The sequence below is a fragment of the Lactuca serriola genome, chromosome 1 (assembly GCF_051521515.1).
Source record: "Lactuca serriola cultivar US96UC23 chromosome 1, Lser_US96UC23_V15, whole genome shotgun sequence".
NCBI lineage: Eukaryota > Viridiplantae > Streptophyta > Magnoliopsida > Asterales > Asteraceae > Lactuca > Lactuca serriola.
In genome coordinates, this window is record NC_136408.1 from 137,818,013 (window position 1) to 137,844,954 (window position 26,942).

Consider the following 26,942-nt stretch of genomic DNA (forward strand, 5'->3'; position numbering starts at 1 on the left):
GTAGTCGTAACTACCAAAACCAAAAGTGTACAGTAATATCTGTACTCATAGAGATAAAAGTGATTTTAAATCGACATAAAACTCATTTAGGTTTTAAATATAAAATCCCGTAAACTTATGGATTGTTATATCCCTATGTGAGTCGCTATAATCATACTATGACTATGTGAACCTGCCACGACGTTCTCAGGCGTCGCGAAAACTAAAATGACATTTGTCACCCGTAGACCTGCAGGTCCCACTATAGCTAGCAGCAAGGTGTGGGGTGTCAAACCCAATATAGATCTATATACAAGTATCACGTTCTCCCTCAAGGAGATTCTGATTATAACTACCAGGAATTATATCCCGCACTCGGACGTACGGGGAGAGAGAGAGAGAGAGAGTCTCACAATATAGGTTAACAAGTTTACGTGAAATGTGTGTGAATATAAATCTTTCTTGTATGAATGTACCCTTTTTGTACGAGTGTGTTGAGTGATGTATCATAAACTATACCTATTATAGTTTATCTAAAATGTATGTAATATGTATGAACTCTTTTATGAAAATGTATTAGTGTTATGAATTTGTCAAACTATACCTTTATAGTTTAATATACGTGTTCTAAAATGAATGATTAATATTTATTATGAATTACTTAGTTTCAGTTCATAATGACAAACTAACAAGGAAACACATTCAATAATTAGAACTTATGATTATACACTTTGCTCAACATAATACAAAGTGTTATGATATTTACATGCTGTTGGCTAACTTTAGCCATTCTGCCCTGTTTTGGAAAAATCATAGAAAAATCATACGAAGTCGAAAACTAGATCCGTAAATTCTGAGAGTTCACAAAATGTGTCTAGTTTACTCATAATTTTTATCACGATTTTTAATGACCTCCAACTTGGGTGAAAAAGTCCATAATCACAGACTGGTCCGGATTGTTGTTTGAAATGATAGGCAGTTTTGTAAAAATCACCATAAATTGTAGAAAAATCGTATGGAGATATGCAAGTAGTCATTTTAAAGCTAAAAACTTGAACTATTCGCACCTTGTACAGTTTTGAAAACAAAAATGTTTAAGATGCCCAAAACAGTCCGTGAATGGAGTTGAACTTTTCCGATGAAGGCTGTTAGAAAAAATTTAGTTATGTTCTTAGTGTTTTAACTTGTATTCCCCCCCTGAAAACTTGAGAAAACATGAAAATGTAGGGGTATGAACTCACCTTGAGTGATTTCAGTAGATAAGTGTTGAATAAGAGAAGTGTTCAAGCCAAGAACACTTGAAGATTCGAAGCTCTAACACAAATATGATGGAATTTGTGTAAGATATCCATGATTTGAGTGAAAATAAGTGAGATAATCATAAGGAGAATGGATTATGCTTACCAAATGTGGAAGAACACTTGGTAATCAGCCTTGAATCTCGAGTTTGGTGGAGAAAAAGTTTGAGAGAAAAGTGGTGTTTGATACTTAGTGAAATGAGAGAAAATGAGAGAAATGAGGAGAGAGGATGTTTGTTCCAGCTCTAAAAACGTGAGAATGAGTGTAAATTGAGTGTAAGGGATATTGAAGTGACCTAGGTAAGGTGGGGAGGTATGGCTGGTCATAGAGTGGGTGTGGGGTGGTTGCTTGTGACATTGGATAAGGCAAAGTCAACACTCCACCTTTAATAATTCACCCATTTGATTTTTATTATTTAAATAATGATTTTCATCAAAATATGTTTAAATTATGAATATTTAGAGTTTATTATGTTAAAATATAATTTCTGGAGAAAATCCCGCTTTAAAATCACGAAAAACGGGCTTAAAATGTTAAAAATATCAAAAATGGGCTAAAAGTGACAAATTTCCGAAATCTGGCCGAGGTTCGGCCTTCTGATGTTGAAACCGAGAGGAGAGAGGGTAGAAACCGAGAGGGGAGAAGAGAGAGGGCAGGAACCGAGAGGGGAGAAGAGAACAGAGAGGCGCGAAGAGACAGAGAGGGAAGAGAGAACAGAGACCGAGTGGCGGGTAGAGACAGAGACCGAGAGACGGGTAGAGACAGAGAGTGAAGAAGCGACAGAGAGGAGAGGAAGCGACAGAGAGGCGAAGCGACAGAGCGAGAAGCGACAGAGACAGAGACCGAGACTCGGTCTTCGCTACAGTGATTCGGTCCTCCGGGTTCGGCCAACAGAGGCTCGGTTCGTCCAGGGTACTTTCGGTCCTAGGTCTCGGCCTTAAGGAGCTTCGGCTCCTTGAGAAGGGTTTCGGTTCCTAAGGTCCATTTTTCTCGTTTTTACCCCGTTTTAAGCCGTTTTTGACCCGGTTAAGGGCCAGAATGACCCGAATGATTCTAAAAAGTTACGGGAACTATTTGAGGGAGATTTGGGAGAGATTTCTCATACTTGGAGAGATTTGGGAGAGATTTGACATTCTTGGAGAGATTTCTCATACAAAGAGATATTTGAGAGAGGTTTCACATACTTGGAGAGATTTGGAAGAGATTTGACATTCTTATAGAGATTTCTCATACAGAGAGATATTTGAGAGAGATTTCACATACTTGGAGAGATTTGGGAGAGATTTGACATTCTTGGAGAGATTTCTCATACAAAGAGATATTTGAGAGAGGTTTCACATACTTGGAGAGATTTGGGAGAGATTTGACATTCTTGGAGAGATTTCTCATACAGAGAGATATTTGAGAGAGATTTCACATACTTGGAGAGATTTGGGAGAGATTTGACATTCTTGGAGAGATTTCTCATACAGAGAGATATTTGCGAGAGATTTCACATACTTGGAGGGATTTGGGAGAGATTTGACATTCTTGGAGAGATTTCTCATACAGAGGGATATTTGAGAGAGATTTCACATACTTGGAGAGATTTGGGAGAGATTTGACATAGAGAGAGATAGAGTGAAAACGATTGAGAGAGGTTCCATGTGTGACAATTGTGAGTGTCCGGCATCGCAATGCATGGTTCGTAAACCCTGTTAAGCCTTGTTTAAGGATCTTACACACTCCCGATGAGTATGCAACATTGTTTTATCGGTTTGGGCTCGCCACGTACCACAGTTTATGGTTAAGGATATCTAGATGTTCGCACTTTTAATTTATGATCTCTCATTAGAATAGAGAGTTATGTAGAAATTTCATAATGTAATTTTTAGTACTCACGGGCAAATTGAGTCAAATGGTTTGACTTTCTGACTTTAGTTGACTTTGACTTGACCGAAATTTGACGGTTGTCACATCGATGATTTTGTTTTGACCTATGTACCGGGCCCGGTCAGAACTAAGTTGATGTGTTCAATTAAGTTCTTTGTCAAACAAATCGGAAATTGGGAAACAAACTGCTGGACAATAAGCAAGACTAATGTTTCATGTGTTTGTCCGGTTGATATCTAGAACAGAGGATTATATGATCCCTTATCTGAAATGGCGTACCATCATCTTCTCAGTTCCGAGAAACCTTGAAAAGAGCTACGATTGCCGATCGATTCCTGAAGTCATACTTGCAGTTATAGTTATTAGACTTATCCAAGTGGGAGACTGTTGGATAAGGTGTCTAAGTCCATAACTATTTCTGGTATGTACTTGACCCGACCCGGCATGGTCCATTTGGGTTGCATGGCACCATGCAATTGGATAAACTAAATGAGAGAAATAACACATATGGTTTATTAATATATTATAAGTTCTAATATATTAATAATATTATTTAATTAGTTTGATCAAGAATTAATTTAGAATTAATTAAGTGATCAAAAGATAACTAATTAAATATATGGGTAGATTATGTAAATCTTCCATATCTTATATAGTGGGCTAAAAGGCTCCATGGACTATCAAGTTGGGTTCCACCCATAGGATGCTCCATGGAGTTAACCCATGGATTGAGAAATGAAGAGTCATGTTACATTAGGGTTTTACCTAATGCAACACACTATATAAGGACCATGTCTCTCCCCAAAATCGGCTAGACAACACACTAGACAAGAAACAAGAGGGCTAGAGCCGATTTTTGAGTGTTATACATTCTCTCCAAGTTTACTCCATAGCATTTGGTGTTGTGTGAAGCATTTGAGGCATCACACTTGGGGTGCTAGGCTCACAAGGTTTCAAGGAACACTTACAACAACAAGGTATGTAGTTCTATCTATTAGTCAAGTTAAAATTGTTCCCCATGTATGCTAGATAGGATCATAGCCTTGGAAATCAACTTTGCATGATAATTAGACAAACATAGTCCAAGGTTATTAGGGTTGCATGTACACTTAGGAAGTGTTAGAATGCTCAAAACCCATCAGATTAATGTGGTGAAACAAACCCAAAAACGTCGGAATTTCGCAGCGGTGGCAACAATGGGAGGTGAAGATGATGGCAGTGGGTGCTGATGGCGGAGGGTGGAGGAGCCCTGGTGGTGTCGTGGCGGTTGAACTACAGCGGCAGGCGGTGGCCATACTAAAGCACAACAATAGTCGGCGACAGGAACAGTGTCGAAGTATATGGTGGTGGCGGGTCACGACAGGGGGAAGGTGGAGGGACTACCACCAGTGGCTGTGGTGGTCCGTTTCTCCGGTTAAGTGAGAAACGGAGGAGAGTGACAAGAAGAGGTGGTGTGAAGTGGTTTCTGGCAGCTTGCTTGACACAAACAGAGAGGGAATGGTGGCGGGGCTCGACCAAGATTGAAGAGGATGGTCTCCGGTGGGGTTGCGGTGGTCTGTGGCTCCACAACGGTGGTACGATACTCATGGTGGTGGGTTGATTATCTGAGCAGGAAAGAGGGGAAAGAGGTTAGGGTTGTTGGTTGCCAAATGGTGGCCAACGGTGGTGATTCACGACGATTACTGGTGGTTCTATGGCAGAGCAGTGGAGGGACGGTGGTTATAGGGTGGAAAAGGTAGGGGTATGAGCTGACTTTTGTGTGAACAATGAGGAAGTTCAGTAATCCAAACTGATCAAGGTGGTGCTGGACATGGTGAGTGGGTACATTAGGAAGAAGCAAAAGTTTCACATTTTGTCTATGACCACATTTGATCAGGAAGAAAATGATTTTACCAGTTTCCATGAGTTGACTTTTGAGAGATAGAGAGAGAGAGACCTCTTATTTTTAAATTAAATAAATATAAATAATTATTTGGTTTAAAAAATGAAAGAAAAATAAAAAATAAATACCCCAAGGGTATTATAGTCATTTCAATTTACCGAGAGACCAAATGTACAATGAAACTAGCTCAAAAGGACTACCAATCCAAAAAAGTCGTGGTTTTGACTAAAACCCCCAAAAAATGCATACCACAACGACCATTTTTGCAATTTTGTCTTTCAGATATAAGGGAGCTGAGGGGTAGTGAACAATTGACAAAGTAAGTGATAGATTCGTGTGGACAGAAACAAAAAAATCAGACCATACCTTGCTATAATATACAACAAGCTAAAACAAGCGGTGGAATTAAATGGTCTAAGGTGGCACATATGAACCTCGAAAGCAGAAAAGGACCTGGTGGCAGAGGTTGATAGTGACGTTTGACGCTAGAAATCCATATCACAATTGATGTTTATGTCTTGAAATCGTTTCTATCACGATGTTTCCTATATACAAAACATCAAGATCGAGAGTTAGTTTTAGGGATTGTAATCAATATAGGTAGTCAGGCTTAGGGATCGAAATCAATGCTTACCTTGTAGATTTTTGGTTTATTTCAGGAGAGTAGTGTTGGCTAATGTTGCCAATCTTTCAAAAAGTCGATCTATACCTCTATCTTCATCTTAGATCTGTTTGAAGCAGGGGGTGCATTTTGGTGGTGAAACCCTAAATCAGAATAAGCTAGAATAAGATATAATCGATTATGGTGGTCTCTGGATCAAGATCCATGTACATAATCGGAAAATAGATCTAAACTTGAAAAACAAATATGTTTCATTCCTTTTCAAGATCAAAGTTTTTGTTCCTAACAAAGCTTCAACCATGGCGATTGTGGTGATTTTCCTGAGATAGGGTGAAATAGGAGAGGGTGGTGTGTTGTTGGAAACGTGGTGCAATGATGATCGAGGTGGTGAGGGAGGCTATTTAGGGTTAGAGAGGAGAAGAAAATGGAGAAAGAGAGAAAAGCGGCAGTGGTTTTCAAATTTTGAAAATGAAATACACGACGAAGAATAGAGCGATGTAGAAAAGAAAGACATTGTGGCGATCTGTGTGAGTTGATCCGTGTAAGGCTCCGCGTGTTTGGTAGGTCTTCCAACTCAAGCATTATAAATTTGTACACAAGCCTCTACATGTTGTCTTTTAAGACAATTTTTAAACACTCCATTCTCATTGGTTAATAACATTTCACACGGATCACCATTCGGAAAATCCTCACTGTTCAATATAGATCTAACGGTCCAGATTAGCTTTCCTTGTTTTTTAAAGATAACATGCTTAATTTGTTATACCTTAGGCTTTACAATTTGTAATTAAGACATTGATTATGTATGGTTTATAATATATATATATATATATATATATATATATATATATATATATATATATATATATATATATATATAGAAAGAAAAAAAATGCAAAGGAAAAAAGAAAACGAAATAAAAAATCTTATTCAAATAGAGGAGTGGAAAAAGTATAAAAGATAACAATAAAGAATTTATATATCATATCAAATATAATATACTTACATCACTTAATATGTCATCGCAAATTGGCTTTTAAGAAAAGTGATTTTGACTTTAAAAAATAATGGTTTTGAGGTCCATTAACAACATCCATTAGAATTTGCCCCGATTTACCATTAATTTTCTTGGAATTGTCCTTATGTCTAGAAAATAAAAAAGAACACCATCGATTCGTAAAGCAAATGAGAACCACAACATCTTTTCCCTTCCTTCCTCGTTGACTCGCCGTTTCCCTGCCGACAAACCTCTCTAATTTTCAGTCGTCATCTTTCTCAGCCTCGTCACTGCTGGTTCATCCTCTATCAACGCTGCTTCAGGTCTCCTTTTCTTCCTATTGACAGGTAACTATGAAGGGACATTTTTACAATTTAGTTTCACATGTTAGACAATTTCATCTTATTAATCATAAATTACATCATAATCATTTGTTTATTTTGTTAACAGGTAATTGAATTTTGTCTATTTCAATTACTGCTGCTCAATTAATTCTTAAAGTTTGAAATTGAAACCTTAGTAAAAGCATGAATGAAAGTCAAAATCCTTTAGATTTATCGTGATACTATAGAGAATTTCAAAGTTGAAAAGAATTTTTTTTTGCTAATTTCGGGGATTTTTAAACAACCATGTCAAGAAACTTACTTTTTTTTCTTTAGATATTTTAGTTGTTTGTTGATATCCAGTACAAACTTTGAATTTCCTAGATGTATTGCAATTTCTCTTGTGGGAGTTAATAGTGAACCTTGTAATTGTTTATAGAATGGTATTTGGAGTTGATTTGCTTGAGGGTTACTTATTTCAAATGGATTTTATCTAGACAATATTAGGGATGTTTCTGTAGGTAAATCAAATCCAACCAAGGGTTAAAAATAACATATACACGCTCCACACTATATAACTCCAAAATCAACCCAAAAGTTACAGTTTGGGAATTAAAAGTGTCATATAAGCACAATTAGAGTTCATATGTGTTGTATTCTAATTACTTCGAAGTTTTTTTCAAAGAAGTCGAGGATATCATTATCATTGAGTTTCAAATTGTTTAATGAGATTTTAGTTTCATATAGTAGATATTAATAATTTTGATTTTAGGTAGAGGCAGTATGTACCAGATCCTGACATTGAAGGAAAAGTGAGGAAAGCTGGTGAAACTAACTTTCATAACCAATACTGTGGAGGAGTTTCAGAGCTTACTGAAAGATACCCACATATAAGGAGGAACTTTAAATAAATACACGGAGTCGTGGGAAGGGCGAAGAGTCATCAACCCATAACTCATAATGGTTGTTCTATCTGAACTTCCAGAAGGATCTTCATCTTCTTCATCCTCTGATGCCCATACTTCACCAACTTTTAGTCATACTTCATCAACTCATGATCATAAATATGACGTATTTTTAAGTTTTAGAGGTCTAGACACTCGTCTTAGTTTCACCAATTACCTTTATGAGGCACTTATAGACGCCAATATCAATACCTTCTTGGATGATGAAGAGATTGAAACAGGGGAAGATCTGAAGCCAGAATTGGAGACTGCAATTAAGGCATCTCAGGCTTCTATTATCGTGTTGTCCAAGAATTATGCTTCTTCAACATGGTGTCTTGATGAATTGGTGTTGATCCTTGAGCAGCGTATGACATCCAACCATATTGTCATCCCCATCTTTTATCATGTGGAGCCCACCCATGTTAGGAAGCAACAAAGTAGCTTTGGTGATGCAATGGCTAAGCATAAACATACGATGGAGACAGAGACAAATGCATATAAAAGAAGTCAATGGGCTCAAAAGATGGAACGATGGAATAAAGCCCTTACAGAAGTTGCTAATTTAAAAGGAAATGACGTAAAAGGAAGGTAACCACTTTCATACCCATTTTTTCACACCTTTAATTTTGTTTTATTAATGCATGAAATGTCGATATCATCTTCTCCTCATGTATTTCAATAACTTTCTTTAATATCATCAAATGAACATACATATATTTTATGTATTAGGATAAAGATGATACTGAAAGTTGAATCTATGTTTTCAATTATCAGTTCATATAGATATAGATAGATTAACCATTTTGATAGATTTTAAACATTTGCTTCTATTAAAAACCAACTTTGGACAATTCACTATGCGTCTACTATTAATTTTACCATAACACCTTCAAACATAGCATGTTTTTTTATAAATAACCCCTGTTACTTACAAGTGGTAAAAATAATATATAACTGGCACATTTTTCAAATGGTCACCACATTGATAATTAAGTTTGATGGGCTTGTATAAACATAGTAAAGTTAGGTGGCCCATTAGTGAATTCTTATATTGCATTGGTAGCTTTGGTCTTATAAATTATCATACATACATTGATGACCTTACACGTTGGATAACTTGTAATGATTAGAAGTGCAAACAGAATATGGTTTTGATGTGAAGAACTCAAATAAAATTAATAGCTATAATATAAATTTGGTTTTATTCTTTGGATAGATTAAACAGCGAAATTTGGTTTGTTAGTTTTGTGGATTGTGTTTTGTAGTTCTTATTGAATCAAGTTTCAGGCTAGAGACAAAGTTTATTGAAGAAATTGTGAAAGACATCAACCGTAGATTACATTTACCTTTAAGGAGTGCTCAACCGCTACTTATTGGGATAGAGCATCATATCAGCTTCGTCACTTCATGGTTGAAAGATGTATCCTCACATACAACAGACATACTTACTATTTCGGGCATGGGTGGGATCGGGAAGACACATTTAGCTAATTATGTCTATGGGCAACATTGTCGTGAATTCCACACAAGCAGCTATATTGAAGATATAAGTAGGAGATGTGTTGGAAAGTTTAATGGGCTGCTTGACATACAAAAACAATTGTGTGGTGACATTTCAAAAACAAGTTCAATTCAAGTTTATGATGTTTCAGTATACACCTCAAAGATAGAGAATGCAGTAGCTCGTAAAAGGGTGATTCTTGTTCTTGATGATATTGATAGTATTGATCAGTTGGATGCATTACTTGGGAGCAAAGGTTTTCATCCTGGAAGCAAAATTATAATAACAACAAAGAACACATGGTTGACAGAGAGTTGTGCACTATTCAAAACAAACATTAAACCCAAGAATGAAAGGCTTTTGCTTCAAGGCTTGGATGAGATTGAATCACAACAACTTTTGTGTTTTCATGCATTCATGGTCAACCATCCCAAGCCAGGTTATGAAGAGGTATCAGATAAGATTTTGAAGTATTGTGAAGGACATCCATTGGCTCTTAAAATTTTGGGCAAGTCTCTGCATAATCGGGATGTGGCTTACTGGGAAGGGTGCATAGAAGGGTTAATGAAAGAAACAGATGATCGTATAAATAATGTCTTGAGAATGAGCTTTGATTCTTTGCCATCTAACAATGATAAGGAGTTGTTTAAGTATATTGCTTGTTATTTTGTTGGAATAGATAGACATGTTACTGAAACAATATTAGAAGCATGTGATATAAACACAAGATCTGGAATCACTAATCTCCTAGACCGGTTCCTTCTTAGTATTGGATGGGATAACGAATTAAAGATGCATCAGTTGGTTCAAGAGATGGGAAGATTTGAAGTACGTCAAGAATCACTTGACAAACCATGGAAGCGAAGTCGGTTATGGTCTGATAAAGAGTCATTCAGAGTGTTAAAACAAAAAAAGGTAAGAGGCCATGTATGCTTTTAGTAGTGTGCATCTCCAAAATATTTTGTGTTGTCTAATTTTTTATTTGTATTCTTTTTCTTTTTAGGGTAAGGGAAATCTTGTAGGCCTTTCTCTTGACATGCGCATGCTTGAGAAAGAGAAGTTGGGTGCATCATTTGAGTTGAAAACAGATGCATTGAGTAACATGGATAATCTAATGCTACTACAACTCAACTATGTGCACATGAACGGGTCTTATGCGAACTTTCCAGAGGAATTAAGAGGCTTGTGTATGCATGGGTTTTGTTTAAAGTATGTACCTTTAGACTTACCTATGGAGAATCTTGTTGCTCTTGACATGTCATATAGTAATATTGAATCTTTTCTCGGTTGTTATATTGATCCACAACGATCTGAGAAGAAGCAAAAGGTAACTTATCTTCATCCTTCATTCATTAATGTTGATTTGATGAAATTCACTAGGATTCAAATTTCCAATTTTGCAGTTGGACGAATCATGCTTAAAAGAAAAAAGGTTGCTTGGATCATTGAAGATTCTTAATTTAAGTTTCTGCAAACAACTTCGTAGTCTTGGTGACTTTGACCAACTCCCTATACTTGAGAGGTTAATAGTTAGAAATTGCATTGGTCTAGTTGAGGTTTGTGAATCAATTGAACAATGTCTTGAACTTGTCCTCATTGATCTGAGCTATTGCAACAAGCTTGAAAAACTTCCAAGAAATATAGGCATGTTAAAGAAGGTTAAAATGATGTGGCTAGATGGTTGTAATATCGGTGTGTCTCAAATCAAGATTAGGGATATGGATTCACTGGAAATGTGGAAAGCTAACAAAAACAGTGGTATAAAGACAAGAATCTCTTCCGTTGCCTTTGTGGGTGCTATACCAAGGGATTTGAAGTTTTTCGCAAGTTCTTTACCGAGTTCTCTAGTAAGGTTGTCACTTGCAAATAATAATTTGTCGGCTGAATCCTTTCCCATGGACTTCAGTTGCCTATCCATGTTAGAGAAATTATATTTAGATGGAAATCCTATCGAATCCATGCCACATTGTGTGAGAACCCTTCCTAGGCTTGAGTTACTTAGTATGACGAACTGTGATAAATTGAAGTCAGTGGAGCATCCTCCAAATACACTAAAACATCTGTCACTCTATTCTGATCGTGATGCTTTTACAAAAAAAGTTGTATTTAATCCAGAAATGTCCCCACTCCACTTACACTCATTTTCTAGAAGTTCTGCACCTGGGCCGTATGAATTTGAAGGCATGATCAAAATCCAATCAATGGTGGATGTTGAGGAAAAGCTATTACGTATCTTGGGCTGGACTAATATAGACTTCCTTAAGGAGAGGCGTGTGGGAACTACTTCTTCGCAATCTGAAATCCAGGTTTTGTCTAGTTAACTATATCCTTATTTGAATATGTATAATTTTATTAGTTTTGTGATAAATTAAGGTGGTTGTATTGGCAGATGATTTATGAATTTGGAATATTCAGCACAATGTATGAACAAGAAGAAATACCGAGTTGGTTTAGGCATAGAAGTGCGGGGCCATCAATATCATTTACCATCCCATCATCTCCAAACAATCTTGCAGGACTCAACTTCTTCTCTGTGCACATGTTGCAAGTTCTGGATGAATATCTGGATGAAATTCCATATGGTCATTTCCCCCTTACACCTATGATCACAGTTAGTAATATAACAAAAAACCGCATGTGGATATACCAACGTTTCCGGGACAAATCTTGTGTAGGTGGAAAGTGTTGGGTGTTGTTAAGTCATTGGATGTTTGGGATGAATGAGATGGAGGCTGGTGATCATGTTACTATTTTTGTTACACTGCCATATAATGAATGTGTAAAGGAGTGTGGGGTGAGTCTTGTGTATGATGATGGAGAGAAGAAGGATGAGGAAGAAGATGTGTTGGGTTATTACAAGTCATGGAATCACATAATTGGTGGAGATCTCTCCCCTTTTCAGACAACTACAGGACAATACATCCTATATAACTTCCAATTTTTTATGACTGTCACTTACTTGTTTCCCTATCATCGTAAATTCATTACAGACGGCCCTGACTATCAAGGTAGATGTCATTTTTCTTAAAAAAAAAAATTATTGTTGTGTTTTATGTATAAAATGACGTGACACAAGTGGATGTGTGTGAATAATGATTATTGCACAACCTTTTATCTGTTTTCAGAAAGATACAAACCGTGGTTTAGAGCTTTATCCCCAAGGAAGCCCGACATAATCTCAGGTTTGTTTTTTGATGCCAAAAAATTTCTCTCATTACATGAATAAAAGCCATACACAACCAAATGTATTCTAATAAAATCTTTTTTTTGGTCTAAGATGTAACAAAATAATGGAATTATAACATTGCAATGAATGCTTGAAAATGGCAATTTTATTATAGCTGAGTGGGAGCATATGATCTCTGTGTATTTATGCAACTTTTGAAATTTGTATATTGATTGCAACAGGAACAACCTCAAGTGCAAACTGAATAGGAATCTCATTTATCATTTCAGCATGGGTCAAAAGGGGAAATGTTCGCTGTGGTGTTGAATATGATAGTCTATCACTTGTTAGTGGTGTCGATTGTTACTAATGTAACACTAATCATTAGTGGTCAATGGAACGATTTGCAGGGATAAGTGGTGAGTTTTTTCAATAGGGGAAAGATGGCATACCTGATTATTATGATTTGCAACTTGTGCACATTGGTGAAGTTGAGTTGATTTTTGAGTACTTTTGGTATGCCGATTATGGTGATTATAGTGGTTTTTATATTTTGGGATAAGATGAATGGTGATTGCTACTGTGTTGGCTATTTGGGGTTGTGCTTCTAATGTTTAGATGAATCTCATACAAGAAATGGAAGTGAAGTTGTGGATGAGGTTTTTCTTTTTAAAATGAAAATGAGTTTATGTATCCGGAAATAGGGAAAAAAATGACATTCAATTCTATAACTGGTCTCCACCTTCTTTCACATCATAATAATCAACAAATCTACTGGGAGAATGAAAATGAGAGGGACATTTACATATTTTTTGCAAAGATTGAGTATCAAAAATGGTTACTATGCATCCGGTCCTAAGCCCAAGGCACCTACAAAGTTGTCATTGTTCCCACATTTTAGGTGAGAGCTTTTTTGTCCCATTATCATCTATTTGAGTCGTAATCCAATGCCTATGTTTGTTGTCATGTCTTATCCTTTTGGGTGGAACTAAAACTTGCAATGTTTACCCCTTTGAATATGTCTGTGTCCAGGTCCTGGTCTGATGCAAAGCAAACATAATACAAGGTTGTTCCTTTTTTCTCCAGCCCTAAGTTCTTGGATATATGAAAAAAAAACATCAATGCGTTATGCCAAACAAAATACAAGATGTCATCTTCTTTCATGTCCCATTCTTTTTGGTGAAAAAAAAAAACGCAAGAGAAATCATCTTGTTTTCATCGAGTACGAATAGTTAAAAAAAATTATCCTATTTGGCATCGGGTTATGATCCCAATCTAGTGCACCCTTTATTGTCTCGCCTTTTTGGTTGGAAACTAAATATAAGTCTTATCCCATATGCATCAATCTCCATCCAAATCCAATGTGCGACAAAAAAACATTAGCCTCGGTACCAATCAAATATACACCAAACATAATACAAAGTCATTGTGTTCTCTTACGCCCCACCCTTTTAAGTGGGAAAAAATTGTAAGTTTTGTAGCATTAGCTTCATTTATGGTCTTTTGATTCAATTGGTGTCAAACATTGCTCAACAGAAGTACGTTGCTAGTTCTTGCATCTAACACTTAAGACATTCTCGAAGATGGCATTCTTGTATAGTTAAACCTAAGAAATGAATATAATTGTTCTTTATAATGGATCATATTTAAAAAATCTACTTATAACATTGTAAATCTATCCTTTTTCTTATTAAGGCATTGTACAGTGGAAAATCTACCCAATTATAACATTAAGCTTTTAATTTTTTCTTATCAGGACATCATACTATATAAATCTATGCAATCATTGATAACTTTTATATGTGGAAAATAACTTACATGTACACAACAAGTAACACACACACAACTTGTATACAACAAGCTTTCACATGAAAGGGATTCTGAGATGAGATGGTTTTGTGTTTGGATATGGGATGGCTGCACCTTCTATGGAGGTTCTCGAATGCATGCAATAGGAAATACACATAAAATATCTATTGTATTAACAAAAACCCATTCTCAGGGGTAGGACTACAACAAGCCCAGTGAACTACATTTTGTCCCACACTCTATCTATTCCTTACACCTTGTATACATATATAGATAGAAAAGAGACACAGCATGACAAATACATTGGAGACATACTCCACTACATCCTAATAAAGAGGCCAACACATGTGGTAGACATAGACCCCCACAAAACACAAGATGTATACCACTAACCCACTCATGCATACTTGAGACAAAGGAAGTGGCACTACTAGAAACTTAAGCTTCAGCTATGGATTTTGTTACAGATTTATTCTCTAGCAAAAATTTAAACTTATAACTAGAGAAATACGACAGATCTACCATGTTTTTGATAATTATTTTATTTATTTAATATATGGAATTCTGCGGATCTGGCAATTATTTAACATTACATCACTATTCCTCGCTAATCACTCGAAAAATGAAGGCACTTGGCTAGGGTTCAGCGAGGGATAAAAAATTGTGGCATATGGTACGCTTTTAGCGAGAGAACGACGACGGAAAATTTATTTGGCGTGCGCGCGTTTTCTTTTTTCTCTCGCTGAAATTGGCACCCAGTTCCATCTTCACGAAGGCAGTGTAACCTTCCTTCCCTCCAGCTTTATCACTCTTTACGAAGTGTAATTAGCTTCTGCTTTATCTCATCACCATCTCTGTTCGAACAGATGACGACGCCACTCACCCAATTCCGGCAACCTCCATATCTTTAAATCTGAAAGTATTCTTGGTTAACCTCTGATTCAGGTAAATCTCATCCCTCTTAGGTTAGTTTTAGTTCAATTTCACAATATACTTTGTTAGGGTTTAATTTACCTTGAAACTTTCTGGTTATTGTGTTTCGTAGCCATATGGAATGCCTTCTTCATTATCTGCAAGGTAGTTTCAGGTCTACCATCGATTGCATCTATATAAGAATAGACACTTAAAATTAGAACTTGAGTTAGGGCTTGATTCATCATAGTTTGTCTTCCGGTTCATGAGAATTTAAGGATTCGGGAACCCTTACGTTTTTAGGTTTTCCCTAATTCTCTTTCATATTTAGGAGGTGGCAACGTGAATTTGAGAATAAACAGGTGACTTATCCTTCATTATAACAAAGGAGCTGTTCGTTTTCTTACTTAATGGGTACTTAATCTGGATACCTAATGACTGACTTAGTTTTCTTTTTGTGGTCTAGAATTGTATACAGATCAATAAACCCTAGCCCTAAATCAATCATAATAGTTTTCTTTTTCTGGTCTAGAATTGTACAATTAGTTCTACGGGTGACATATTCACCATTTTCCAGGCAGCTAGTTTTTTTTTTTTTTTTTTGGTCCCCTCTATTTTCCAAATTTGATTCCATCATTTCTGAATTGTCTATGATCTGGTAACCACTGACTAACAGCCTTTGATGAGGAATGAATTAACAGCCTTTGGAGTTCACCCATCTTCTCATTATTGTAGTTATAATCTGCATCATTTTCAGAAAATAATTGTTCATTCTAGTTGTATGATTGAAACCTTTGAGATATTAATATAATAACGAAATGAATAAAAGATTATTAATCACCCCAAATTTGTAGAATGGAGTGGTGCTTGATCAGTTGCTTCGTGCTGAGAAAGCTGGAGATGGATTGGGGGATGTGACAAAATTAGTTACTTGAAAATATACTTTCTCTAGCATTAGGTTAACCATTGTGGATGCTATTAATTAAGGATTTCTGCTAGGATTAACTCCGCTGTTTTTAGTAATGCATAGCCTCTCTGGACATGAAACAATATAGTCTAATTATTAGTTTTTTATTTCCAGGATTATTCCCATTTTAGCCCTGTAATAATGTAGTATATGAATGTAACATACCAAACTATTTGCCCTCTTAGAAATTCATGTAAAAAGTTATCCTTATTGGTTATGGACTAGAATCTTTTTTCTTGAGATGCAGGCGAAAAAAGGTTCTCATGAAGCCTAGTAGCATAAACATATTACATGCCCAGATGTACAACATTAACTGCAAGTTAAGAATGAGCATGAAATATGATGATACAAGTGAATTGATGCCTAATTATATTGAAATATTGGAAACCAATTCCAACTTAACAAGAGAGAGTAGATTTAATTAGGAACTATCCATAAGAAAAATAATATGAGGGGGAGCGTACCTTGTCCTTGTGGTGCATCTCAACTGAGTTATTCAGGGTATGCCATATTTACAAACTTATAAAAAAGAAGAAAAGTATTTTGAAAACTAATTTCGAAAAATATATTGCAAAAGGGGAATAGCATCGCATATAAAATGAAATGAAAGGAGGCAAGATGATATATATGGTGGCATGTACAGCTCAAGACCTGTTGATTGAGTTAAGAGTTTTAAGATGAGATAAGAAGATACTGAATGCTCTTAATTTATGTTATAACCAAAACAAGCATGCTACTTTGAAGATGTTGCTTCTTCTTCGTGTTGTTTTTGTTGTTGGTGCTCTGATGCATGAGAAGTGCAGTGCTCACATTGTTTCCTGAGAATCAAACAAATGCTCAATCGATTACACTACATGCTGTGCTTCTTTTCTTTTCTTTTCTTTCTCTCTTGAAAATCCAATCTTTATCTATTAACTTCTGTCTCCCAAAAATGAGTCAAAATGGCAATATGAGATCTTCTACCTAGATGTTTTATTTATACATGTCGCAAAATCCTCTGACAAACACTTGTGGGTTTTTTTTTTTTTTTTTTTTTTTTTTTTTTTTTTTTTTTAATTTACAATATTATCAAAATAATAATGTTACTTTAATTTTAAATTAAATGATGTAGACGGTTGTAAGCATTTGAATATAGTTTTCACAATTAAGACAAGATATGTTTGTCTACTTGTATATCTCTCTCTGTTTTTTCAACATGTTGTGTACAACTGTAATCATTCAGTTTGCGTGCTTAAGTGAGTTTTGGAAACAAATAGAGACTAAAGTGGTGCTTCTTTTTAACTTAATGGACTTAATCTGGACAAGACTTAACTTGGTAAGATGTATATGTTTGTTTCTTTTTGACTTAACAGAGAAATTCACAGAAAGGTGACTTTCCCCATTATGTCTTTTGACTTGTTACAAATTTGTCCTCGTTTATTTTTTTCCTTCCATTCTGAAATATCTTTTAAACATCGTTCATCCAGACAAACACTTAACAAGGCCTAAGTGACCCTGCTATTCAGCCAATGCTTGGCTTAGTTAAGAGATGAAGGATGTTAATACATCTCTCTCTGTTGTCACACTCCTATGCTTAGAAAATTAGGCATCAATTCACTTGTATCATCATATTTCATGCTCATTCTTAACTTGCAGTTAATGTTGTACATCTGGGCATGTAATATGTTTATGCTACTAGGCTGCATGTAAGGGAGCAACTTTCCATTTGAGTTCTACCAAAACTTCTGAGGATTCTAGTCCGAATTTATCTATTTTTCCCTCGATAATTATAGCAAGAAATTGGTGACATTGATTTTGATGCACAAGTTTTCTCAGTTAGTTATGTCCTATGACCTAGGGGTATTTTTGGTATTTGATTATTAGTCAAAGACTTCTATATATTGTAGTACATGATAAATCAGACTTTATATTTTTCTCGAATGGAGGGAGTAATATATTGTTTTAGCTTCGTGGATGATCTTTGTTCTTATAGAAAAATGGACACTCTTTTTATTTTAGTTTCAATGTGTGAATTAGTTATTTTGTCTTTTTTATCCTATATCAATTTATGTATATAACTTTATGAGGAGTCGATGTAGAGTTTCTTTATTGTTCGATAAAGATTACTTTCCTGTAATAGTCTCGATACTTAAAATAGATAAGTCACTGTGTAGCCCTTTTAATTTGTTAGTGTTAGATAAGAGTTTCTTTATTTGTAATACTGTAGTATATGAATGTAACATGTCAAACTATTTGCTCAATCCATGCTTTAGATTGTTAATTGTTACAAAATAAATATTTTCAATAAAAACCTTACACTAGCATGGAATTTAAAAAGTAAAAAAGAGTCTGCTACAATTAAGCAATATGGCACTCTGATTATAAACCCTTGTTTTGCACTGCGTGTAATAGGCAGATAGAGTCTGCTACAATTAAGCAAGTATTTATATCATCTCCATTTTTTTTAAATAATAGCAAATAAAAGAACCTGACCTTAGCAAAGACATCCTTCAGCTGTCAGTAAGTTTAACTTCAAGAATACAAGCCTCACATATGCCTACAATCATCAACTTCTTCTTACTTGGTTGTAGTTAGTTTCTATTTGATTACTTTCTCTCCCTTCCAGTTCTTGTTTATTCCAAAGGATCTATTGTCATCCACTTCTTCTTACTTGGTTGTAGTTAGTTTTTATCTAATCTCTATCTAAGTTCTGAATAGTAGTTATATATTTTGTTGTAGCTAGTCATTATGTCAACACGTAGTGATAGAGACTGGATGTACAAAAGGTTAGATCATGGGTATCTTAGCACAACATATCATGCATCCGTCAAAGGATTTCTCGATGTTGCTTTTTCTAATGAAGAAACCGTTGATGGGGATTATATTAGATGTCCTTGTTTTAAGTGCAAGAACATGTCTTATAAAACAAGAGGTGATGTAGAGCTTCACTTGTTACAACGCGGTTTCATTCCTAATTACACAACTTGGTGGGCACATGGTGAAAGAAATACGATATCTGAACATGAGGAAGAATCTTCTAATCCGATGCAGGATCCGGTGGAAGATGATGATGATGATGATGTTAATGGGTGTACACAAATGTTGATGGATGTAATGGAGGAACTCCCGAATCCAACTGCTAAGGGGTTCTATGATATGGTAGAAAACTCTGATGAACCTTTGTGGGATGGATGTGAAAATTATTCAAAATTACAAGCTGCAACAGAGTTGTTGCATTGGAAGTCAGAATACAATATATCTGAGGCTGCCTATGATCACATACTTCCTATAATTAAGCGGATGCTACCCAAAGGTGAGAAACTAGTTGAGAACTTCTGTGAGACGAAGAAGCTTTTGAAAATAATTAGACTCGCAGAAAAAATGATTCATGCTTGCAAAAACCATTGCATGATATTCTATGGGACAGATTCTGATTTGACTAAGTGTCGAGTGTGTGATCATGATCGGTACAAGAGTGGAAGACGACCTTATCTGGTTATGAGGTACTTGTCGATTGCTCCTAGACTCCAAAGGTTGTATTTGACAAAAAAGACGGCAAAGCAAATGACATGGCACTATGAACATCAGACAGAACTGGGTTTGATGGTCCATCCAAGTGATGGTGAGGCTTGAAAGCATTTTGACTCAATGCATCCAGAATTTTCAAGTGAACCACGGAATGTTCGTCTTGGGCTATGCACCGATGGGTTCAGTCCAAATAACTCAAATACAACCCCGTATTCATGTTGGCCTGTTTTCCTTTCAATTTATAACTTGCCTCCTTGGATGTGCTTAAAAGAACCATATGTTCAATTAAGCATAGTTATTCCTGGAAAAAAGAGCCCAGGTCAAAATATAGATGTGTTTCTCAGGCCGCTAATTGACGAGTTAAAGATGCTATATAGAGACGGTGTTGTAACTTATGATGCTTCGACTAAATGCAATTTCACAATGAAAGCTATACTTCTTTGGACAATTAGTGACTTTCCTGCTTATGCAATGTTATCGGGATGGAGCACACATGGCAAGTTAGCATGTCCGTATTGTATGGGTGAGTCGGGGTTGTTTCGGTTACACCATGGTAGTAAACCATGTTGGTTTGACTGCCATCGAAAATTTTTACCTGAACAACACACATATAGGGGTGACAAAACAGGATTTCTGGCTAATAAGGTTGAGCGATCTAGCCCCCCACCAATATTAACCGATGATCAGATTTGGGAGCAAGTACGACACTTTCCAACTGTTTATGAAGGCAAACCTTTTAGAGCGAAGAATGCAAAATTGCCTGGTTTTAGGATTACTCATAATTGGGTTAAGAGGAGCATCTTTTGGGAGCTACCATATTGGCGGAAGTTGTTAATACGACACAACCTTGATCCCATGCACATTGAGACAAATGTGTTCGAAAATCTTTTCAACACCGTGATGGACACTTCAAAAAGCAAAGACAACATGAATGCAAGAAAAGATATAGAAATGTATTGCAATCGAGTGCAATGGCATACATGGAAGAAGGGAAATAAGGATATGAAAAAGAGAGCATCGTTTTTGAGCAAAGAACAAGTAGCTAAAATATGCCAATGGTTGATTAAACTTAAATTCCCGGACGGATACGCCTCAAACTTGGGGGGGGTGTGTTAATGTAGATGATAATAGCTTTTACAAATTCAAGAGTCACGAGTGCCATGTATTTCTTCAAAGATTGTTGCCTATTTCTCTAAGAGGTATGGTGCCAAATTCAACATGGGATGCAATTACAGAGTTGTGTATATTCTTTCGTGTAATATGTTCTAGGGTGTTATGCGTAGATGACTTACAACACTTGCAAACTACTATTGTTGAAACCATTTGCAAGTTGGAAAAAATATTTCCACCTGGATTCTTTGACTCCATGGAGCATCTTGTTATCCACTTAGCTCGAGAAGCTATGCTTGGTGGTCCAGTTCAATATAGGTGGATGTATCTTTATGAAAGGTATATTTTTTACCATATAAAAGATTCTATCATAAAACCTATGGAATTTCTAATAAGCCTTTTCCAACATCTTTATAGGAAGTTGGGATCAATGAAAAGAAAGATAAAAAACCATGCGAAGGTTGAGGGGTCCATTGTTGAGGCTTACATGATTGGAGAAATATCGACTTTTTGCTCACAATACTTTTTGCCTACAATTGAAACCCGGTTGAATCGTGAGTCGCGTAATTTTGCCCCAGACATTCCTAGTTATACCATGGTCGACTCTCGATTAAGCATTTTCAAAGTTCCATCTCGAAGATTATTCGAAAAAAGTGGTCAACGGAGGCCTTTGACAGATGATGAGATGCGTATTGCTCATAATTACATCTTGATCAATTGTGTTGAGGTTCTACCTTTTTTAAGGTATGTCAAGTTATCTATTTTTCCTTAATGTCGTGAATCTCTAAAATGTTTGTTATTTTTTAAGGTTTTTTGAAAATTATGTGATCCAAAGCCAACCTGATATGGATGATGGAGCATTTGAAAGGTTTAGGGACCAACATTTTGCTAAGTGGTTTAAAGATCATGTGAGTATGATACGAGAAATTTTGTATTACCAAAGTGTCTTCCCCCGTGAATTAGTTAATAAATGAATTTATCAATGTAGGTTTTTCAACAATCAAATGATATCAGTCAACATCTGAAATGCCTTGCACGAGGACCATTACGACATGTTAGGTCATATAAAGGATACTTTGTCAATGGTTACAAGTTTCATACTGAAAAATATGGTGATGGACGGGTCACACAAAATAGTGGTGTATGTGTAAGAGGGACTTGTTAAAATGAGTCTGAGTGTGACTATTATGGGTTGTTGGATGAGGTTTTGGAAGTAGAATATCAAGGCACAGGGCGTTGCGTCGTAGTATTGTTCAAGTGTATATGGTTTAACCCTACTGAAGGGGTACGTGTGGATCGAAAGCATAATTTGGTTGATATTAAATACAAATCAAGGCTAAGAAATGAAGATCCATTTATCCTAGCATCACAAGCAGAATAAGTGTATTATGCACCATATCCTGCAATGAAGGATTTGAAAGATTGGTGGGCTATCATCAAGACGAAACCAAGGGGTGTATATGATCTACGACAATGTGTTACTGAAGAAGATGATGAGGAGGATGAAGAGGACCAATTCTTTCAAGAAAGTGAAGCGACTTTACCTTCTACAAGTAGCGGTGCAAATGAGGTGGCAGGACCCCTTTCTCATGTAATTGAAGGAGAAATAGAAGAAGTTAATGACAATGACATTGAGAGAGAAGAGGATGAAGAAGTTGATGATAACTTGGATGATTCATCCGAAGATGATATTGAAGATGAAAACATATGTGATGATAATTCTGATGATGAGTAATTACTAAAAATGTAGAATGAAACAATGTATTTGGAACTATATATTTTGCCTAATGGACCTTATAAATAACTTTTTAGCTAAAATGATCGTTTTCTTTTTCTATATACATTGAATATTCATTTATTTGTGTATTATAGCATGTTACCTTCTCTTACTTCTATAATTTTCTATTATAATACATACTTGTTCTAACCAATAGTTTATTAATTCTTGATTTTAAGGGTTATTTTTTGACTAATGGCGCAACGAGGACCCCGTGGTGGTGGTCGCAGTGGTAGTCACATTGGTGGTCGTGATGTTAGAGATAGAAATGCATCTCAATCACACAATGATGCAGAAAGTCAACCTTCTTCTTTAGTTAGAGGATCAAACATCTTGGAACAAGTTCCAAGTAACCCATCAAAAAGGAAGTTCATTGAAGTCGATTATGAAAAAGAGTACTAATGTTAATTTTACAATTGTTTATGAAAATGAATTTACTTGTTAATGATAATACTAATGCTAATTTTTTAATTTTTTTATTTTTTGCAAGATTTACGGATTAGATTTCAGTGATCAGAGCCATCACATGTATACTGAAGACGATATTTGACGGCCCATGGACCTCATGGAAGAAAGGTTGACAAAGAACATCGTGATGCAATGTGGGAACACTTCAAGGTTTGTAATTATTATTTTTTATGATTTATCAAAGTAAAAATTGGTATAAAATGAAAAAGATAATTGTATGCGTGATCTACATGTAGGGTTTGTATGTTTGGCCCGAAGAGACTGATGTTCTTGCTCGCAAGGTATGGGAAGACTGTATGAAGAAACGATTTCCTGACATAATGCGAAGAGCACGTGAAGCATCTTTAAAACTTGCCAAAGCTGCAAATGTGAATGCCTCACTAGAAGGTGATTTAAATTTGCTAAAGGACTATCGCCCAAATTGGATAAAAAAGGAGTATTGGGAAAAAATGATCAATAAAGTGTGGACCACATCTAAATGGAAACGTTTATCACAATCAGGGTAAAATAACAGAAATAAATTAGAAGATGGCTCTGTTTCCCAACATACCGGGGGTTCTATATCTATTCGTCAACATAAGAAAAGAATGGTAAGATGTTTGCATCTCACGTTAGTTTCCACTTAGACTGTTGAGTTTTTGTTTTGTTTTTTAATGTATTACTAATGGATTTTGTAGCAAGCAATGCTTAAACGCCCTCCTACAGGAGTTTGAACTTTATGCAAGGTTGCACACTAAACGGTCTACTCAAGAGTACATTACACCAAAGGCAACTAAAGTTAAGGTATTTTCAATTCTTTTGTAGGAAACAAAACTTCCTACTACTCGGGTTAATGACTTTGTTAAAGCAACTAATTGACAGAAAACAAATCTTTCGTAAGTAGTAATCAACTTACAAAAGAAAAGAAACAAATTATTATCTCTAAATGTTTGATCCTCTACCTAGTTGTAATTAAGTGTTTTGTAAGTAGTAATCAACTTTATGCAAGGTTTGAGTATTAATTAATAAGAGGCTTATGAAGTGGTTCATTCTATTCCTTGATTATGAATTTAATGGGATGGAATGAACCATTCCATTCCTTATTTCATGTTTCTATTTTTTCATATTTTTTTTGCTATAATAGGAGGCTTATGAAAGTGCTATGGTGGCTAAGTTTGGTGATGATACTAGTTGCCACCCCCTCTTGGATAATGAAACATGGTGTGATGTTTCCGGAGGAGTCAAGAAAGGAAGAATATATGGATTCGGATCTGTGTCTGATCCAGTGAGCTTTTTGGAAGGAACATCTAGTACAATAACATCCTAAGAGGTTTGTTTAATTTTGTACTTTATAAAAATTTCTTATCATAGCATTGTACTTACAAAGTTTCCTATCATGGCATTGTACTTACAAAGTTTCCTATCATGGCATTGTACTTACAAAGTTTCCTATCATGGCATTGTACTTACAAAGTTTTCTATCATGGTATTATACTTACAAAGTTTCCTATCATGGTATTATACTTACAAAGTTTCCTATCATGGCATTGTACTTACAAAGTTTCCTATCATGTTATTGTACTTTAGGTTGTCTATGAACGTGTACGAAACGAGATGCGTGGCGAAATGGATGCTAAAGCTGCAGAAATGGAAGCTAAACATCAACAAATACGTGAGGAAATGGATGCCAAAGCTGCAGCAATAGATGTCAAACAACAACAAATTGATGCAAAATATGAAGCAATGGAGAAGATGTATGCAGCCTTGCAAAATATGATGGGAAATTGAAAATTAGAGGTAATATGATGTTAACCATTATTAATTGATGTTTTTGAATGACTTGTTAACCTTTTGTATTTGATGTTTTTGATTGTTTTGAATAATGTTTTATAGGAATGAGAACCGAAGATGATTGGATGGACATGAAATGAAGAGAGCAGCTAAAATGTTATTATGAAGGTTAAACTTTTTTCTGTTTGTACCTCTTTTGCATACTTTGGATTTCTTGGTGCTAAAATGTTATTTTGAAGTTAAACCATTGGGAGTTTGATGTTATAAGGATAGTTTCGTTTTTGGATGTTTTTTGAATGACACTTGGGTAAACTTTGATAGTTTTGGTATTTTAATGCTTGGTTGTATCATTATGTGATGTTCTTTAGTATAATAATTTGATGATTATAGTATTTTTTCTTTTAGAATCATAATAAAAAAAATGATATTACAAGTTCGTGGTGAGAAAATAAAAAGTATTTTAATGCATGAATTTTGCGAGGGATTAGCTACGGAAAAAAAACCATGTCTAAAGTGTGCGATGGATCGGCGACGGAAAGGAAAAAAAATTTAATGTATGAATTTTGCAAGGGATTAGTGATGAAAAAAAATCATGTCTAAAGTTTGCGATAGATCAGGGACGGAAAAAGAAATAGTATATGAATTTTGCAAGGGATTAGCTACGGAAAAAAAAAAACTGTTCATGGAAATTTGCGACAGAACAGCGACAGAATGCATTGAGTGACATTTAGTGACATTTAGCGACGGATATTATGTCGCTCAGTTTGTAGCAAGGAAAAACCGATCCGTCGCTAAAACCCTCGCTGAGAAATTAGCCACCTTTTTATTACCTATGGAGTGAATCCATTACCGATCCATTGCAAACAACATTTAGCGACGGAATAGCGACGGATTTTTCCGTCGCTAAAACCCATGTTTCTAGTAGTGTGGGGTTGCACACAATTTAACAATCATAGTTGTGAAAATTGTGTTGTATTTAGATTAATGTAAAAATCTAAAAGTACAATGTTGTAAATGGAAGAGACAAGAGGTGGGATCTGCCAATAAACAAATAAACAAAAGGACGTTGCTAGTTCTTGCATTTATCTCTTTAGAGTGTGCCAAAGATGGTATTCTTAGGCATTCAAACATTAGAAGTGAATGAAATCCCAAATATAGGTACACAAGTCCCACGGTCATTGTGTAGAATCTGTGAAAGAAAAGTAATATTGTCTTTCAAAGTTACTAAAACAAAGAACTAAAGAAGACTAAATTACAAAATTCGTCCTACGTTAATTACTTTCTATGGAATGGTCTGATAGTTTCATACTTATGGATTTAACGGTTGGGCCACCAGGGACGAAAAGTGTGAGTATTGGACCATATCCATAAAAACATAAACCATATGGTCTATTTTGTCATTTTGTCAGCATATAATTAGTTATAGAATTATTTACAGTTGGGCCGTCTAGTTAGGTGACTCAAGGATTAAAACAGTGACCAAACACTATTTTAGGGATAGAAAAAAGCTATGTTCAAAACTATTGGAGAGAATCTATAAAAAGATAAAGCGCATGGACACTTTTTGTAATTTAGTAAAAATGAAATACTTGCAGAAGTGAAGGGAAACTACCACCTGAGGACGGATTTTAACCATGGCCCATAAGGCATGAGTTATAGCAATTAAAGTTATCCCAAAAGAGGTTTTATAAAATTGGTCTACTTCATGACTTATGTAAATCCCCTTAAATTCGGGAGCCTTTTGCCCTCTCAAGCCCTTTTTACACCAAGACACCCACTTCCAAAAAATAGTAATGTACTTCATTATTTGTGTATTTAGCATCCTACTTTAATTTCTTACTTGTGAAAAATTGCACTTCCATTTTTTTCCTTATTAAGGCATTATACATTGAAAAATCTACCCAATAATGCCATTGTACTTTCAATTTTTTTTTTGTTATTAGGAAACAATACCTCGAAAAATCTATCCAGTAATAGCACGAAAAATTGTTGTGTATTGGGATGAAATTGCTATAATTGATAGATTTTCAAAGT

The 26,942-nt window shown here is 35.5% G+C and overlaps 4 protein-coding genes across 8 annotated transcripts; all 4 read left to right on the forward strand.

The window, feature by feature from the left end:
• The first annotated feature begins 6,776 nt into the window (after window positions 1-6,776).
• Window positions 6,777-13,246, forward strand: LOC145099307 (disease resistance protein RML1A-like). Of its 2 annotated transcripts, none has more exons than XM_079036896.1 (8): window positions 6,777-6,998; window positions 7,747-8,509; window positions 9,209-10,337; window positions 10,426-10,749; window positions 10,826-11,728; window positions 11,812-12,430; window positions 12,548-12,604; window positions 12,831-13,246. In XM_079036896.1, the coding sequence occupies exons 2-8, from the start codon at window positions 7,935-7,937 to the stop codon at window positions 12,851-12,853; spliced, it is 3,630 nt and encodes a 1,209-aa protein (XP_078893022.1). In that variant the 5' UTR covers window positions 6,777-6,998; window positions 7,747-7,934; the 3' UTR covers window positions 12,854-13,246. The 2 variants fall into 2 exon arrangements, with proteins under 2 accessions (XP_078893022.1, XP_078893026.1); XM_079036900.1 differs by having other exon boundaries at window positions 6,779-6,998; window positions 8,161-8,509.
• A 1,818-nt stretch (window positions 13,247-15,064) lies between these two features.
• Window positions 15,065-25,258, forward strand: LOC145071135 (uncharacterized). 4 transcript variants are annotated; one of them, XM_079018054.1, is made up of 9 exons: window positions 15,065-15,177; window positions 15,264-15,342; window positions 22,850-23,065; window positions 23,161-23,288; window positions 23,375-23,728; window positions 23,816-23,921; window positions 24,262-24,447; window positions 24,705-24,914; window positions 25,011-25,258. In XM_079018054.1, the coding sequence occupies exons 5-7, from the start codon at window positions 23,667-23,669 to the stop codon at window positions 24,442-24,444; spliced, it is 351 nt and encodes a 116-aa protein (XP_078874180.1). In that variant the 5' UTR covers window positions 15,065-15,177; window positions 15,264-15,342; window positions 22,850-23,065; window positions 23,161-23,288; window positions 23,375-23,666; the 3' UTR covers window positions 24,445-24,447; window positions 24,705-24,914; window positions 25,011-25,258. The 4 variants fall into 4 exon arrangements, with proteins under 4 accessions (XP_078874180.1, XP_078874189.1, XP_078874174.1 ...); XM_079018048.1 differs by having other exon boundaries at window positions 15,088-15,342; XM_079018063.1 differs by having other exon boundaries at window positions 15,087-15,342; window positions 22,850-23,288.
• On the forward strand, window positions 19,004-19,888 carry LOC145062021 (uncharacterized). The gene has a single exon (XM_079009633.1). It carries the CDS (start codon window positions 19,004-19,006, stop codon window positions 19,886-19,888), a length of 885 nt encoding a protein of 294 aa, XP_078865759.1.
• On the forward strand, window positions 20,835-22,711 carry LOC145071126 (uncharacterized). Its single transcript, XM_079018038.1, has 4 exons — window positions 20,835-21,232; window positions 21,311-21,637; window positions 21,702-21,801; window positions 21,882-22,711. Exons 1-4 carry the CDS (start codon window positions 20,985-20,987, stop codon window positions 22,056-22,058), a joined length of 852 nt encoding a protein of 283 aa, XP_078874164.1. The 5' UTR covers window positions 20,835-20,984; the 3' UTR covers window positions 22,059-22,711.
• Window positions 25,259-26,942: the final 1,684 nt, after the last annotated feature.